General features: G+C 38.3%; 1 protein-coding gene across 1 annotated transcript; it reads right to left on the minus strand.

Annotated features, from left to right (window-relative positions):
* Positions 1-1,120: 1,120 nt before the first annotated feature.
* LOC146734267 (uncharacterized) lies at positions 1,121-1,906 on the minus strand. The gene has a single exon (XM_085508533.1). The coding sequence runs from the start codon at positions 1,904-1,906 to the stop codon at positions 1,121-1,123; it is 786 nt and encodes a 261-aa protein (XP_085364659.1).
* Between the last annotated feature and the right edge of the window lie 15,223 nt (positions 1,907-17,129).

The raw sequence follows: 17,129 nt of genomic DNA on the forward strand, positions 1-17,129 counted from the left end.
ATTACAACCATCGTACAGCTCAGTACCATAACAAATAATAATTTACGGCAGACTTTTCGGTACATAAAATTCAAAGTAATCCCCAACGCGTCTCATTTGTTACTGCGTATAAATTGACACTATCTGGGACACATTGCACGCGATGAGTACCAACCAAAAATACACACAAGACATTTTAATGGCTCGAAACAAAACTTATTCGCTAATTTTCATTTCGAAAACATCTACGGCGGCATAAAACCCTACACCCAGTCCAGCATGTTTTGTTTTTTTACCAGACAGGAGACGCCGGTCAGCGTGGCGTTGCCCCAGTGATTTCCACTGTGCATCCAGTAGTTAATGCCGACATCACGGTCTATACATTCCACATGAAGCATGGTATTCAGCTTAACCATATTTTCTTTTTTGCTCCATGGCTTGACTTAATAGGAACAGTAAACCAAGCAATAAATGTGCCTTCCGATTTGAGTGATATCGTGCCGTGTAATATTCAATGAAAAAAAAATAGTGAAACACGAGGCCCAAGCTGGGGGCCCACATACAACAAACGTCACAATTGCGTGAAATTAGTCAGATCGAAATGTGTCCCAGTGTCGGCGACAGGCTTTGTAAACGGTTATGTTTTGGTTAGTAAAGTAGACATTTATGATAAACAAATACATTGCAAACATAACGCCTAACCGTCCACGTTACGTAATATAAATAAGTAATGGTAAATTTTGTATTGGCGACGCACATCTATGTTAGGCTAGTTTATAGAGGGGCATAGCTCTTCTGTGTCAATACAAATATATTAAAATACAAATTTGAAGACACGAACTAAAAAACCACCACAAAAACTAAACGCCGACACAAAAAGAGCAACGGATCCAGGGGTGGTGTCCAAACTTTATAATCGCCAGACTAAGTTAATGATTTTTTTTATATTATACAAAAAGAAATTGAATATGTTTTCCAACGAGCGGTAGCAGACGCCAAGAACACCCCCCCCCCTAGATCCGCCACTGAACGGATCCATAGCTAAATCAAACTGATAAACTTATTAAAACACGGTATATCGCTTTCTGGAGGATGTGGTGGCCCTAAAAAGGGCCGTTTTTTACAGTCGTTGAGCTAAACGCTAAACGAACAGATATACTGTTGCATTGAAGAATGATCTAGTGTCAGCTGGTGTAATTTCCTCAACGGCAGAGTATATAGCATACGGCCAATTTTCAGAGCTGATTAAAGACAACGGTGGTCGCTCTAAACACCTTTTTATTTTGTTAAAACAAAATTCAGCTGCGCTGAACTCTGGGGAGTATGTTGGCGTAAATATGACGTAAATGCCTTGTTGGTTCAACCACATCTCTAAAACTTGTGAAACTTGGCTGTGGTGTATAGGCGCGTTGTCTAATATTGGAATGTCACCGGGATACAGCGCCTGTACACCATAATCGCTGACGGTGTCCACACACTGTCTAATAAAATCACCAAACGTGACTGAATTCGATGGCCCTTCAACAACCTGTACATACGATACCCCATCGACGCCCATGAATAAATTCAAAGTCATGTTAGGACTGTGATCATAGCGTACTACATCAACACACCGTAGGCCCGTAAGCGAGTGTCCGTGTCTGGGGTTACCATGGTCGTTTAATTTAAACCCACTTTCATCCATAAATTTCAGTCGTCTTGGTTCTTTGGTGTGCAATAAATCCAAATACCCCTGTGTGTACATAAGTTTACCAAGGGAAAAGCGTTGACTTGCTGACCGAACAGTAGGTTTATAGCTCCAACTACCGCCGGTAAATCGTTTTTTGATAGCTCGGTCGATAGTTTTAACCGATACACTTGTAGCTGACACTGTTTCGAGACTTTCTTTCATATGTTTAGATGAAACTGTTGGTCTTTTAACTTTCATACTTTCTAGGTATGCTACGTCCACGTGTAGCAAAGCAGCTGGTCTGCCTACCGTTTCAGAAACACAGCGGTTGCATAAACCAGTTCTCACGTAACGATGCCAATTGAAGTTAGAACTCCTCTCGGTATATCACCGGTGCTAGCATCACCACCACCGGTTTTGATGTCGGCAATTACCAATAAAGCAAGATCTTTACTCAATGTTTTACCGTTTTGAAAGTGGCGACCATTTACGTTGTTATTCATATTCACTGACGGGCGCGTAGGCTATGTGACCGTTGGTACGATTTAGCGGGATGGGTGAATGTTAGGGAAAAGCAGAAAACGGCATAAGGGGTGGGACATTAGAATTTGGGTGGGTGTGAGATAGCAAATCATTGCAAAATACTTTTGTCCTTTCCTTGCTTCTGTTTTTCTATGATGAATAAATATGGTGTTTTTTTCACTTTGTGAAATAATTGTTGTTTTCAATTCTGCCATCGCTCATCGGACTTTTTAACGACCAACTACACAAACAATGATTATTTTTCGTAAAACGAATGCTCATCAAATTCGCGTGAGTTTATCAACAATTCAAACTGGTCCAACAATTTTCTGCAACATAATCGCAATATGAGAACATTTCGTTCTGCTGTGAAACGTTAATAACATATAATACATACTGGCTTTTTGAAAGCCTTGTTCATGATCCCAAAGTTCATAATTGATGATATCTCATCAGGCCGGCCTGCTTGCAATCATAAAAGATCGAATGTGCAATATGTGCACGTGCATCTGTTCGTGTTCAAAATATATGAATATAATCTCCAATGAGCATCAATGCAATAATACACAACATAACTTAGCACATAAGTAAAGAACACGATTTATTAACACTTAATAACAATGCATTGCATACAAAAATAAACCAAAATACACCGTAGTAGTAGTATATTTAAAGAGAAAGCCAAAACTGTATTGTGTATGGCGCCACAATATAACATCAGACCGGACTAAACTTTTCATTCAAATATAGAATCAGAAATATAGCATTAGAAATGTAGTTTATATTGTTACAATTGCAATGTCAATTGATAACAATATAACATTATAACTCATACTTTCGGTTATGTTTATCAAATAAACCAAGGTTGGGATAGCACAAAGGGTATACAATTAAATGAACACTGTACGACATCGTCATACGCGAAGTCTAAAAATAACATATCAAGTGAATTACTTACTACATAGAGGTATAAACAGTACCTCCATTCTAAAACAACTTACATTGACTTACACCAAAAGTACTCAAAAAGTTATGTTAACGAGTGTTATGTACTTGTTTGCCTTTTCTTACTGTCAACATAAAACAATACGACAGTCAACACCAACAATGTTACGCGACTGTAGATTTTTTACATAACAAATGAAGCAATCATGGTAGTTTTAAATCTACAAACATTTGTTTTTCATTCTTACACAAACGTGCATACATGGCCTAACACCAATCGAGCGCTGACTTCCCCTTATAATGTAATCAATATTATAGAAAGCTAAAATTTCAGCAGCTATTTTCACATTGAATTCAGAAAATATGATTACGAGTAATGTCCACATTACTGTGTAACATTTATCACAGTGTATTTAAAACAAATAAAAGTCAAAACGTATAAACGGTATGATGGAAATTGATGATTATTTTTCATCTAAATTGCTATTAACGGTATATGGCGGTGGTGGTGGCGTAGAAGGGAGTGAATCTGTCGGCAATGGCTGTGTCACCACAGGTTGTATTTCTGGTCTACTCATCACCGAATCACTTGGAAACTGATATGTGTGTTCTGGTACATACATGGGGCTAGTCAAGGTGCCAGGCGGCTGATAATTTCCAAGCGAGCTGTCTTGTGCTGATTGAGGCTGCTGTTGAATCTGGGTAAACAAGTCATTGTTGGTAGGGTACTGGGACGGTGAAACCATCATCCGTGGATTGTATGCATTTGGAATTCCTGCAAATGATCCACCATAATATAGTTGTTGGTTCACGAGTCCATGATATATGTACGGATTTGTTTAGTATTGTACTTGTGGAACGCTTGGCGTAACAGACTGTTGAGATATTAAACTTTGTTGAATAGCTATTTCTAATTGTTTGTTTTCCTCAGCATAATTCCGTGAAGGAAAGCAAATTGCACCGCTATTTCCAGAGTTGGTGTCTAGCAATGTGCCAACAATTTGTGTTAATGTCACTATTGTCGTGAGTTACGATCGTTTTCCAGCAACTCGCGAACGCGATCTTTTGGTTTGACGCTTGTTAGTTTACCATGAATCCGAGTGTTATGTCTATTTATTATCTGACTGAAGTTATCTTTCTCGCGACCTAAATCCTTTGGCAATTTCCCCAAATAATGTCCTTTCAAAATTGAAATGTCCTTGTTCAGGAGATGTCGTTTAGGCTGCAGTCCTGGATGTTAACAAGGTATTTTTCTTGATCACTCCGAATTAAATAGCTTTCGACTTGTCTTTCGAAAGATGAACAGAGACTCAGATTCAACTCACGCTTTTGCTGAAGCTCTGTTTCCGTTTTCCTAATAGATTTACTCAGGTTGTCGCGATGCTTAGCTAGCACATGAATTACAGATTTTTCATCTGCATGGTCCGGGTGTGTTTTATCACCACAGATTTCAGCAGACTTACACGATTCATACCGCATCGTTTTCTACTTGTATCGGATGGAAACGGGGAGGAGTACTTCTTGTTTTCCTCAGTCAGATTATAGACCACAATCTCAAGTTCGCTGTGCAGGTCATCTCATTCGCCTTCTTTAATTGCAATGTCAAGTTCTAGAGGAGACCTGTAAACGAAATCAGAATCTTTCGTCTCGTCTGAACAGATTGCAGCTCGTTTGGCTGGACTGGACAAATCAAGTTGTTTCGGTTGGTGCTGCGCTTCCTGACTTATTACCGGTGTGTCTTTCTGCTGGTCACGTGGATTAGCAGGCTTATTTGGAAGCATCACAGGAGAACTTCCCTCGACTACTTGGACTTTTATCCGTCTGTAGTCTGCACCAGGACATACCAAGGAGCATCGAAACATGTCACCGATGTCAAACATGTTGTCTGAGAGAGTTATGGCCGTGTTTTCGTCTTTTATAAATACGAGTTGAAAAATACAGTCCGATAACGACGGGATATTTTTTTCACGTTACGAATCAATTCGTCATAGCCAACCTGGCGCTCCAGGTAGAATTGTCGAACTTTTCCCCTGTAGTTTACTTGTATCTGGTAGGCCATACTCGCTCGAAGATGACACTAATTCCCCAGACTATTTAGCACACACAAATGTTTTTCCAATGATGACTGAACGCGTGTTCAGAGAAACTTCCACTTCCTGAACTCAGATGGGTCCCAGACTGGGGTGCCAAACCGGGATGTCAGGTAGCTCCAGCTTAATACAGGATTTAGTTATCGATATATTTCGAAAATTGTCCAACCGTTACCGTCCAAATCTTGTTTTTATATGAACGATCCCTGTCACATTCCGTGTTTATTCAGCACAAATGAGATCACAGTTACCACTCCTTTGAGTAAAATGGTTTGTCTCGTTAACCTCCGCCTTTTCGTCGCTGATTGTTTTTAAAATGTAGCCAGTTTGTTATTACAGTTATATCGGCCGACAAGCAATTGACGGCACCAGGTGCCTGTCAGGACAAACGCACAATCAATCAAACATACCGACCGCCCCAAACTAATTTCACGCAATTATGCCGTTCGTTGTAAGGCGTTGCAATAGTGTAAATATAACAAAGCCAGACACTGATTGTTTTCTTTGCTAGGTAAAATCAATGTACAGAATACTTGGATGAAACAACTAAAGTAAACTAGAGCCAATGAATTCGTAATTTCCGATGAAAAGGGCCGGGAAAAATACCCATCTTAACAAATCACCGTCGATCGTAACATATCACCGTCATGCTGATCAGCACACCAACAATCGGCACCAAAATTGATCACAGCTGTCACGGTAAATTCGGTATGTTCTACGAGTTTTTTTTCTCCAAATCCCAACATATATTTACACATGTAGGCGAATTTTGTCAGCTCTGTGTAAATAGATATTTTTACTGGGAATGTGCCCCATTTTACGTACGAGAAGCCCTTACACAATGCAGTAGTCATCAACACACATTAACATCCTATACCTACTAATCGACTTGATAGCTTCGTAATTTGGGGAGGGTGGGGGTTAAAGCGCACTATGCAAGTTTCCAAATGTGTAAAGGAAAATAAAGGAAAGAAGTACAATACAATGTTGGTAAGCGATACAAAAAAAATATCTCTTTACGGCAGCGAATTGATACAACTACATTGATGCTGGAGGTCACCATATTTGTTCTCGCGTTCAATAATACGGTGATAAATCAGGATTCACACACGAATTTACACAACATTTTACCATGAAATCGAACCTACCAACCATTTTCATATCTTTAACACTGCCATGGTTTTGGTGAGGATGAATCTCACATTCATTCACTGGAAATAACATTCAGAAATTATTTCATGCCGTGGATGCCTTGGTGGCACCTGTTAGAGGGCACATTCGGCATACCGCATTGGCTTGTGGTAGTGTATTGTGTGACTTGGTCAGTCTAGGCATTGCCACATCACAGCCAGCAGCTCGTCAAGTGTGTATCTGCTTTATCTTTACAATGGACGACACGCCAGCTACCTCTGGTGTACAGTAGCTTGTGCAGGAAAATAACACGCAACTTATGCAGTCGATTTACGCTCTAGTTTTGCAAAAGATGACATCTTTAAGACGAGTTGCACTCGTCACAAGACGATTTTAAGTTGGGTCCTTTAAGTTGGGTCAGTTTATAGGTTTGCATCGTCTTACAAAGCTAAATGCTAGTGAATCAATTCACGCGTTTGGTGTCCAAACAAAAAGGCTGTGTATGCTCTTACTCAAGATTGGTCATTAGATAACAATTGGTTGTTATCACATGTATGCCTCATTGGTAAAGTTCTGAAACATTTGGAATCATGCCGGGGTACCATAGTGATCATATTATGGAGATCAGCGTATTCTTGGCCATTCATTTGTCCAGATGGAGTGCATTTTGCTGCTTACATAGCAGACTGGATGGACTTTCCAAGCGATTCGAGCATTTTTGCGGCAGGCAGGGGCTCAAATATGTTTGGTGGGAAATCGTAAAATTTCCATATTCTGGCTTTGAATGTAGAGTAAAAAGGTGAAAATGTGTCTAAACAAAGCCTTGCAGGCTTTTGTTCTAGCGATATAGGGTATTGTATGATTTGCAAGCCATAGGACATGTATTTTGATTTTGTGCAGTGTACAGGTAACTTCACTGAGCTCAAATGTGTGATGGAGTCCAAAAGACTGTTCTTGGTTTTCGATTATCGCTGTGATGGCGACGGATAATGTACCTGGCTCGAGCAATTGATAGATTCATACCAGCCTGTTTTTTCTGCTTATTGAATTCTTGCCATGACAATGATTTTGCCAATAGTGCTGGGCTCGAGTGAACGAATGCGGTTCATAGCAGCCTTTTTTTGACTCCCGTGTCCGAAAGTTTGCAGTTATTGTGTCTGTCTGTGTGTGTGTCTGTTCCATCGATATTTCAAGAACCAATTAAATGTTCGGATTTCAATGAAACTTGGTATATAGCTTGTCTGGCAATGCGCAGATTTGATTAGTTTTTGGTTGACGTCCATGTATATTAATGAGCTCATCTGCATAATAATGTGTGAATTTTAAGCTATTTCAGTTATATCTCAAGAAGCATTAAAACGATTTTTATATAACTTGGTAAGAATGTTACTAATGATTGGCTGCTGCAATAATAGGAATCGGTGAGTGGACTAATTTGAATAATGTTGCGCATGCGTATTCTATTTTTTATGACCAGCAATTTATGATGGTGTCAGCCATTTTGTTATTTCCAGTGTGTCGTACAAAAACGAAGCAAACGCCCGGGAGATGACATGTATGAGTTTACATTATGAAAAGGTCTTAGAAATTACATGTATGATTTTTTATTATCGTATAAGTAAATAAATAGATAAGTAATTGAACAAATATATAACCTCAATGACTGTGAAACGAATAACTGTGCAAGCTAGTTTAAATTCACGTACAATAACATTCAAGCCACGTAACATTGAAACCTGTGTGAGCCCAGTCAAGAAAATAATGAATGTGAGATTCATCCTCGCCAAAACCAAGGCAGTGTTGAAGATATGAAAATGGTTGGTAGGTTCGATTTCATGGTAAAATGTTGTGTAAATTCGTGTGTGAATCCTGATTTATCACTGTATTATTGAACGCGAGAACAAATATGGTGACCTCCAGCATCAATGTAGTTGTATCAAGTCGCTGCCGTAAAGAGATATTTTTTTTGTATCGCTTACCAACATTGTATTGTACTTCTTTCCTTTATTTTCCTTTACACATTTGGAAACTTGCATAGTGCACTTTCACCCCCACCCTCCCCAAATTACAAAGCTATCAAGTCGATTAGTAGGTATGGGATGTTAATGTGTGTAAGGGCTTCTCGTACGTAAAATGGGGCACATTCCCAGTAAAAATATCTATTTACACAGAGCTGACAAAATTCACCTACATGTGGAAATATATGTTGGGATTTGGAGAAAAAAACTCGTAGAACATACCGAATTTACCGTAACAGCTGTGATCAATTTTGGTGCCGATTGTTGGTGTGCTGATCAGCATGACGGTGATTTGTTACGATCGACGGTGATTTGTTATGATGGGTATATTTCCTGGTCCTTTTCGTCGGAAATTACGAATTCATTGGCTCTAGTTTACTTTAGTTGTTTCATCCGAATATTCTGTACATCGATTTTACCTAGCAAAGAAAACAATCAGTGTCTGGCTTTGTTATATTTACACTATTGCAACGCCTTACAACGAACGGCATAATTCCGTGAAATTAGTTTGGAACGGTCGGTCCATTTGATTGATTGTGCGTTTGTCCTGCCATGCACCTGGTGCCGTCAATTGCTTGCTGCAATCTGTCCGGACGAGACGAAAGATTCTGATTTCGTTTACAGGTCTCCGCTAGAACTTGACATTGCAATTAAAGAAGAGGAATGAGATTACCTGCACAGCGAACTTGAGATTGTGGTGTCTAATCTGACTGAGGAAAACAAGAAGTACTCCTCCCCGTTTCCATCCGATACAAGTAGAAAACGATGCGGTAAATGTCATCTATGCGAAACACATACACGTCGCAACTGCCCGTATGAATCGTGTAAGTCTGCTGAAATCTGTGGTGATAAAACACACCCGGACCATGCAGATGAAAAATCTGCAATTAATGTGCTAGCTAAGCATCGCGACGACATGAGTAAATCTATTAGGAAAACGGAAACAGAGCTTCAGCAAAAACTCACGACAAAAGTGACATTAACACAAATTCCTCAAGTCATATTATTGGCAACTCTGGAAATAGCGGTGCAATTTGCTTTCCTTCACGGAATTATGCTGAGGAAAACAAACAATTAGAAATAACTATTCAACAAAGTTTAATATCTCAACAGTCTGTTACGCCAAGCGTTCCACAAGTACAATACTAAACAAATCCGTACATATATCATGGACTCGTGAACCAACAACTATATTATGGTGGATCATTTGCAGGAATTCCAAATGCATACAATCCACGGATGATGGTTTCACCGTCCCAGTACCCTACCAACAATGACTTGTTTACCCAGATTCAACAGCAGCCTCAATCAGCACAAGACAGCTCGCTTGGAAATTATCAGCCGCCTGGCACCTTGACTAGCCCCATGTATGTACCAGAACACACATATCAGTTTCCAAGTGATATGGTGATGAGTACACCAGAAATACAACCTGTGGTGACACAGCCATTGCCGACAGATTCACTCCCTTCTACGCCACCACCACCGCCATATACCGTTAATAGCAATTTAGATGAAAAATAATCATCAATTTCCATCATACCGTTTATACGTTTTGACTTTTATTTGTTTTAAATACACTGTGATAAATGTTACACAGTAATGTGGACATTACTCGTAATCATATTTTCTGAAATCAATGTGAAAATAGCTGCTGAAATTTTAGCTTTCTATAATTTTGATTACATTATAAGGGGAAGTCAGCGCTCGATTGGTGTTAGGCCATGTATGCACGTTTGTGTAAGAATGAAAAACAAATGTTTGTAGATTTAAAACTACCATGATTGCTTCATTTGTTATGTAAAAAATCTACAGTCGCGTAACATTGTTGGTGTTGACTGTCGTATTGTTTTATGTTGACAGTAAGAAAGGCAAACAAGTACATAACACTCGTTAACATAACTTTTTGAGTACTTTTGGTGTAAGTCAATGTAAGTTGTTTTAGAATGGAGGTACTGTTTATACCTCTATGTAGTAAGTAATTCACTTGATATGTTATTTGTAGACTTTGCATATGACGATGTCGTACAGTGTTCATTTAATTGTATACCCTTTGTGCTATCCCAACCTTGGTTTATTTGATAAACATAACCGAAAGTATGAGTTATAATGTTATATTGTTATCAATTGACATTGCAATTGTAACAATATAAACTACATTTCTAATGCTATATTTCTGATTCTATATTTGAATGAAAAGTTTAGTCCGGTCTGATGTAATATTGTGAGGCATACACAATACAGTTTTGGCTTTCACTTTAAATATACTACTACTATGGTGTATTTTGGTTTATTTTTGTATGCAATGCATTGTTATTAAGTGTTAATAAATCGTGTTCTTTACTTATGTGCTAAGTTATGTTGTGTATTATTGCATTGATGCTCATTGGAGATTATATTCATATATTTTGAACACGAACAGATGCACATGCACATATTGCATATTCGATCTTTTATGATTGCAAGCAGGCCGGCCTGATGAAATATCATCAATTATGAACTTTGGGATCATGAATGCGGCTTTCAAAAAGCCAGTATGTATTATATGTTATTAACGTTTCACAGCAGCAGTTCTCATATTGCGATTATGTTGCAGAAAATCGTTGGACGCGCCCGTCAGTGAATATGAATATCAACGTAAATGGTCGTCACTTTCAAAACGGTAAAACATTTAGTAAAGATTTTGCTTTATTGGTAATTGCTGACATCAAAACCGGTGGTGGTGATGCTAGCACCGGTGAAATAACGAAAGGAGTTCTAACTTAAATTTCAAAGCGGTACAGACTTTCTAACTCGGGCACGAACAAGGTATGGGATCGTTACGTGAGAACTGGTTTATGCAACCGCTGTGTTTCTGAAACGGTAGGCAGACCAGCTGCTTTGCTACACGTGGACGTAGCATACCTAGAAAGTATGAAAGTTTTAACTTAGTTTTAAAAAAGACCAACAGTTTCATCTAAACATATGAAAGAAAGTTTCGAAACAGTGTCAGCTACAAGTGTATCGGTTAAAACTGTCGACCGAGCTATCAACAAACGATTTACCGGCGGTACGGTTGGAGCTATAAACCTACTGTTCGGTCAGCAAGTCAACGCTTTATGTACACACAGGGGTATTTGGATTTATTGCACACAATAGAACCAAGACGACTGAAATTTATTGATGAAAGTGGGTTTAAATTAAACGACCATGGTAACCCCAGATACAGACACTCGCTTACGGGCCTACGTTGTGTTGACGTAGTACGCTATGATCGCAGTCCTAACATGACTTTGAATTTATTCATGGGCGTCGATGGGGTATCGCATGTACAGGTTGTTGAAGGGCCATCGATTTCAGTCACGTTTGGTGATATTATTAGACAGTGTGTGGACACCGTCAGCGATTATGGTGTACAGGCGCTGCATCCCGGTGACATTCTAATATTAGACAACGCGCCTATACACCACAGCCAAGTTTCACAAGTTTTAGACATGTGGTTTAACCAACAAGGCATTGACGTCATATTTACGCCAACATACTCCCCAGAGTTCAACGCAGATGAATTTTGTTTTAACACAATGAAAAGGTGTTTAGAGCGACCACCGTTGTCTTTAATCAGCTATGAAAATTTTCCGTATGCTATATACTCTGCCGTTGAGGAAATTACACCAGCTGACACTAGATCATTCTTCAATGCAACAGGATATCTGTTCGTTTAGCTCAACAACTGTGAAAAACGGCCTTTTTAAGGCCACCACATCCTCCAGAAAGCGATATACCGTGTTTTAACAAGTTTAACAGTTTGATTTAGCTATGGATCCGTTCAGTGGCGGATCTAGGGGGTGTTCTTGGCGTCCGCCGCCCCTCGTTGGATAAAATATTCAATTTCTTTTTGTATAATATAAAAAAAATCATTAGCTCAGTCTGGCGATTTTAAAGTTTGTACACCGCCCCTGGATCCGTTGCTCTTTTTTATTTTTATTGACACAGAAGAGCTATGCCCCTCTATAAACTAGCTTAACACAGATGTGCGTCGCCAATACAACATTCACCGTCACTTATTTATATTACGTAACGTGGACGGTTGGGCGTTATGTTTGCAACAATGTATTTGTTTATCATAAATGTCTACTCTACTAACCAAAACATAACCGTTTACAAAGCCTGTCGCCGACACTGGGACACGTTTCCATCTGACTAATTTCACGCAATTGTGACGTTTGTTGTATGTGGGCCCCCAGCTTGGGCCTCGTGTTTCACTATATTTTTCATTGAATATCACACGGCACGATATCACTCAAATCGGAAGGCACATTTATTGCTCGAATTACTGTTCCTATTAAGTTAAACCATGGAGCAAAAAATAAAATATGGTTAAGCTGAATACTGTGCTTCATGTGGAATGTATAGACCGTGATGTCGGCATAAACTACTGGATGCACCGTGGAAACTACTGTGGCAACGCCACGCTGACCGGCGTCTCCTGCCTGGTAAAAAAAAAAACATGCGGGACTTGGTGTAGGGTTTTAAGCCGTTGTAGATGTTTTCGAAATGAAAATTAGCGAATAGGTTTTGTTTCGAGCCATTAAAATGTCCTGTGTGTATTTTTGGTTGGTACTCATCGCGTGCAATGTGCCCCAGATAGTGTCAATTTATACGCAGTAACAAATGAGACGCGTTGGGGATTACTTTGAATTTTATGTACCGAAAAGTCTGCCGTAAATTATTATTTTTTATGGTACTGAGCTGTATGATGGTTGTAATTTTACCATGTCGATTTTCGGGATATACGAACCAATCAAAGATTGTGATGCCTTCCTTATTAATATACGTAACTGAAAATAAATAAATACAATATTTATTGACACACATATTGATATTAAGATAGTGGTTTAAATTTTAGATATTTAGATTGTGATTGTTTGTCAGAAATTCACATAGTTGTTCTTGCTACTTTCTGTTTTCCGTGTTAACTAAATTTCTAAATATTTTTAAATGCCCTATAAGTTTATTTTGTGAATTTATTCGTTCACTATTTTCGTTGCATTTCATTTTCCCCAATGTTTTATGAATTATTTCAGTTTTCTTGTTATTGTTTCAATTTTGTGTAGACTTTTCATGCAAATTTTTATGTAGGCTTATTGTAGGTATATGATGTCTATGTGTGTAGATGACTACTGGTGGCTCCTTATTTAATAGATTATTCATTTTCAAATATTCCCGAAAATTACATCATGATCTCTATTCCTTCAGCACACGGGAGTTCTTTCTAAGCTTTATTTGATTTAATGCTTGCCATGGCAATGTTTTAGCCAATAGTAATGCCTCAATTGATCGAATGAGTTTCCATAGTAGCAGGTTTTTTGCTTTTTCAGTTTAGTTGAATACACACAAACTCGTCATGTTTTCATTATTCCACCAGATACGTATCTATTTAAATTGGGAATCTGGAAAGATCTACGATTGAACATGCTATAACATTCAGTGGATGCACACCTTGGCCGGTTTACCTACTCAACATCCTTTTATCAAGAACATTGTGGAATCCTCCAGACGGTTACTTGGAAAACCACCAATCAAAAAAGAGCCTGTTGCAGCAAGTATTTTGTGCAGTCTGGTTGAACTCTTAAAACATTCAGCTTCTTCAAAAGATATCAGAGATCTATGTTTATGTTTACTTGCCTTTGTTGGGTTTTCTAGATATAGTGATCTTATAGGGATTAGGAGTTCAGGTATTGTTTTTAATGACAAACGTTTGCATCACTATCCGGAGCAGTAAACATGATCAGTTCAAGAAAGGCAATCAAGTTCGTATTGCCAGAACGGGTAATCCTACTTTCCCCGTAGCTAAGTTAATTCAGTATTTACAGACAGCAGAGATCAAAGTGGGTTCTGATTTCTTTATTTTCAGGCCCCTATACTATAGGAAACTGGGTGCTCATTGATTCGGGCATATAAGGAAGTTGAGTTATTCTCGGGTTCGTGTAACTGTCAAGGCAAAGTTGTCCCTAGTAATGGGGGACGTATCCGGGTTTAGTACAGCAGCCGCACATACGAGTATATCGTTATCTAACGAGGCATAGCCGTTGTAGATCTGATAAGGCCAAAGAAGGCTGTGTGAGAGACGATATGTGAGCCATGCCTGGCGTTACTAAGTTTTTAGGAATTTAATATATTTATGTTTTTCAAGCTGGTGTACTAGATTACCATGTGTCCTATTGTTTTTTGTTTATATTCGCTCGTGGCAGCGTGACAACACTCTAAAAAACAAAACATAGTATTTCTTGCGGTAAATCCAGAACTGGGTGTTCTGGTGGCACCTGTTAGAGGGCGCATTTGGCACACCGCATTGGCTTGTAGTAATGTATTGTGTGACTTTGTCTGTCTAGGCGTTGCCACGTCACAGCCAGCAGCTCGTAAAGTGTGTATTTAAAGAAATACTTTCTAGCATTTCAATAGCTTTTGGCAAGCATGTATTATTTGTTCGATTAGAATATATTAGGGTGAAACCCGCCACCTTCCCTCGGGCGCATTCAGCTTGTGGGAAGTGTAGATTTCCAGGCTTTTATTTTTCCCTTCATTACGTGGGTTTTTTAGCTTTGGTTTTTCTACACGACTTTGTGCACCGATTACGGGGCACTTGGTGTAGTTATTTATACATTGTATTATTTTATTGAAAAAGGAACTCAATAATTGACTCAGAACGTTTATTATTCCATCAACGTCTGCTTCTTACAATGTTGGTGTAAAAATTGTGTAACACCACTACGTGAGAAACACAGACTTATTTCCAGAATCAAGAAAAAATGTGTTAAACCTGGTGACTTCATCCTAGTGCACAGCAGTATTGATAATTTGGCTGCTAAATTGAAGCTTGTTTACGGAAATGACAATATTAGTGACAATGACAGGAATGACAAACTCTAAACCAATTTACAAACTGTAGGGGTAAAGTTGCTACTTAAATTTCGTCTTCAGGTTACAGGGCACTATGCAAACACGACAAAAAAACATTTCTAAGCCTGATTAGTTGACTACCAGATTCAAGCAGAGTGACGCTGTTGATGCCATACTCAATGATGCCAGGACAGCATCGAATGACTTTTTGGATTGGCCTTTTTTTGGATTATTTGAGTAATCGAGATTCTCATTTGAATTATATACTGACTAATTTATTATCAAGTGGATTATCTCTAACTAAAACTACCTAAATTATAACTATCTTCAAATTGTATGCTGTATAATCTCATATCCGCTATACGACAAGCCACTTATCAGTGACAAAGTTTCACTTGTCGAAAGGACATTATAGATATTTTTTAATCAGATCGTTTCGGCGAAGCTCTTTGAGTATGTCACGTACTACTTTTCTGCATTCGTCGAATGATGGAAAATTAGCTAGTAAGATGTCAACCAGGTCATCAGTGTCGGCTCTTTCTAATCTGATTCTCGCAACATGCACCCGATTAAGGAGGGATTTCTTCAACCTCTTCGTTTCCTTTGTGTCAAGACATTCAATTATTTGTATCAACAGATTACGTACTTTGATGTTTGCAGCCTAGCGGAACAAACAATACAGATTTGTGTAATAATCAAAACACGATGTATCAGTAAATTCACAATATGGTTGGCGTTTTCCCGACACTCAATGCATCATTATCCAAAAGGCACATTATGCTATGAAATTGACGTTGTTGCATTATTAGTGAAATAAACTATAATATCACAAGGACGTTAATTACCTCAGTTGGGTCATTTTCGTCACAAACATCGGTTGAATTGGCGTCCTGCAACTGGAATAGAATAGAAAACACGGAGTTTTGAGAAGTAGTATTCTGTTTACTTCTACGGTTAAAATGAATTGCATCTATTTGTTAGAATATTCATATGGGAAACGGATATTATCTTATGACATTGACGTTGTTGCAATACTCATCTTTTAATTCAAACTCGGAGAAAAACTAAAAACTAATTGTTATTTTACATACATGATTGAATAATGGAGGGATTGGGCATTATAAACTTAGCAGTAATTGTAAATTGATTAAGGGTTCGAGTACGATGAGACTTTTCGTGAACGTTTTTGGAAAAAAAATAATAACTGTTGAATTACTCAGAGTACTTGTTCACATTGCATTTGAGAATTACTTACATTTTTCTATCATTTTGTATCATTATTTTATGATATTTACGTTGTTGCAACACCGACTGTTTATGCTTTTAAATTTCAAAATTATATTTCTATTGTGCATATGAATTAATTATTTGCCTTCATGGGCAAGTGTCGTTAAATTTGGAAGCTGACCGCCCTCCCCATTAATAAGTTCAGATACAGTCATCCCAGTAGTCATTTCTTGATCAATGGGGAAGCAACGTGTTATGTGTTATATACCTGTCATGCCGGGTGGAGCATGTTGTCTTATACTAGGGCTACATATTACAATAATTGCAGAATTAGTCATATACTGATATATTCTAAAAATGGCCACTTTGCACAAAATATAGTATAATTTAGTTATTCAATGGCCTGTGGGTGTATATGTCCTTTGTTTACACTGGTAATTGATATGAATGAACTGAGTTACTAGATTGGTTTGTGGTCACAATATAGAGTCATATTGATGTGTGTTCATTGGTGTGGTTTAAATTCCATCAGTAGTGATTTTTTTCTTTACCAGTTGTAAAGTTCTATTTGAAGCGATTTCTTTCAGTATTTTGTGTTAATACTACGAGGTTCACTCGCGTTTTAATCATAATATCGTCACCGTCATTTACTGGATTACCTGTTAAGCC

The sequence above is a fragment of the Saccoglossus kowalevskii genome, chromosome 15 (assembly GCF_978046115.1).
Source record: "Saccoglossus kowalevskii chromosome 15, keSacKowa6.1, whole genome shotgun sequence".
In the NCBI taxonomy this organism is placed as follows: Eukaryota; Metazoa; Hemichordata; class Enteropneusta; family Harrimaniidae; genus Saccoglossus; species Saccoglossus kowalevskii.

Coding starts and splice junctions, on each gene's coding strand:
- LOC146734267 (XM_085508533.1), bottom strand. CDS start 1,906: ATGAAAGTTAAAAGACCAACAGTTTCATCTAAACATATGAAAGAAAGT.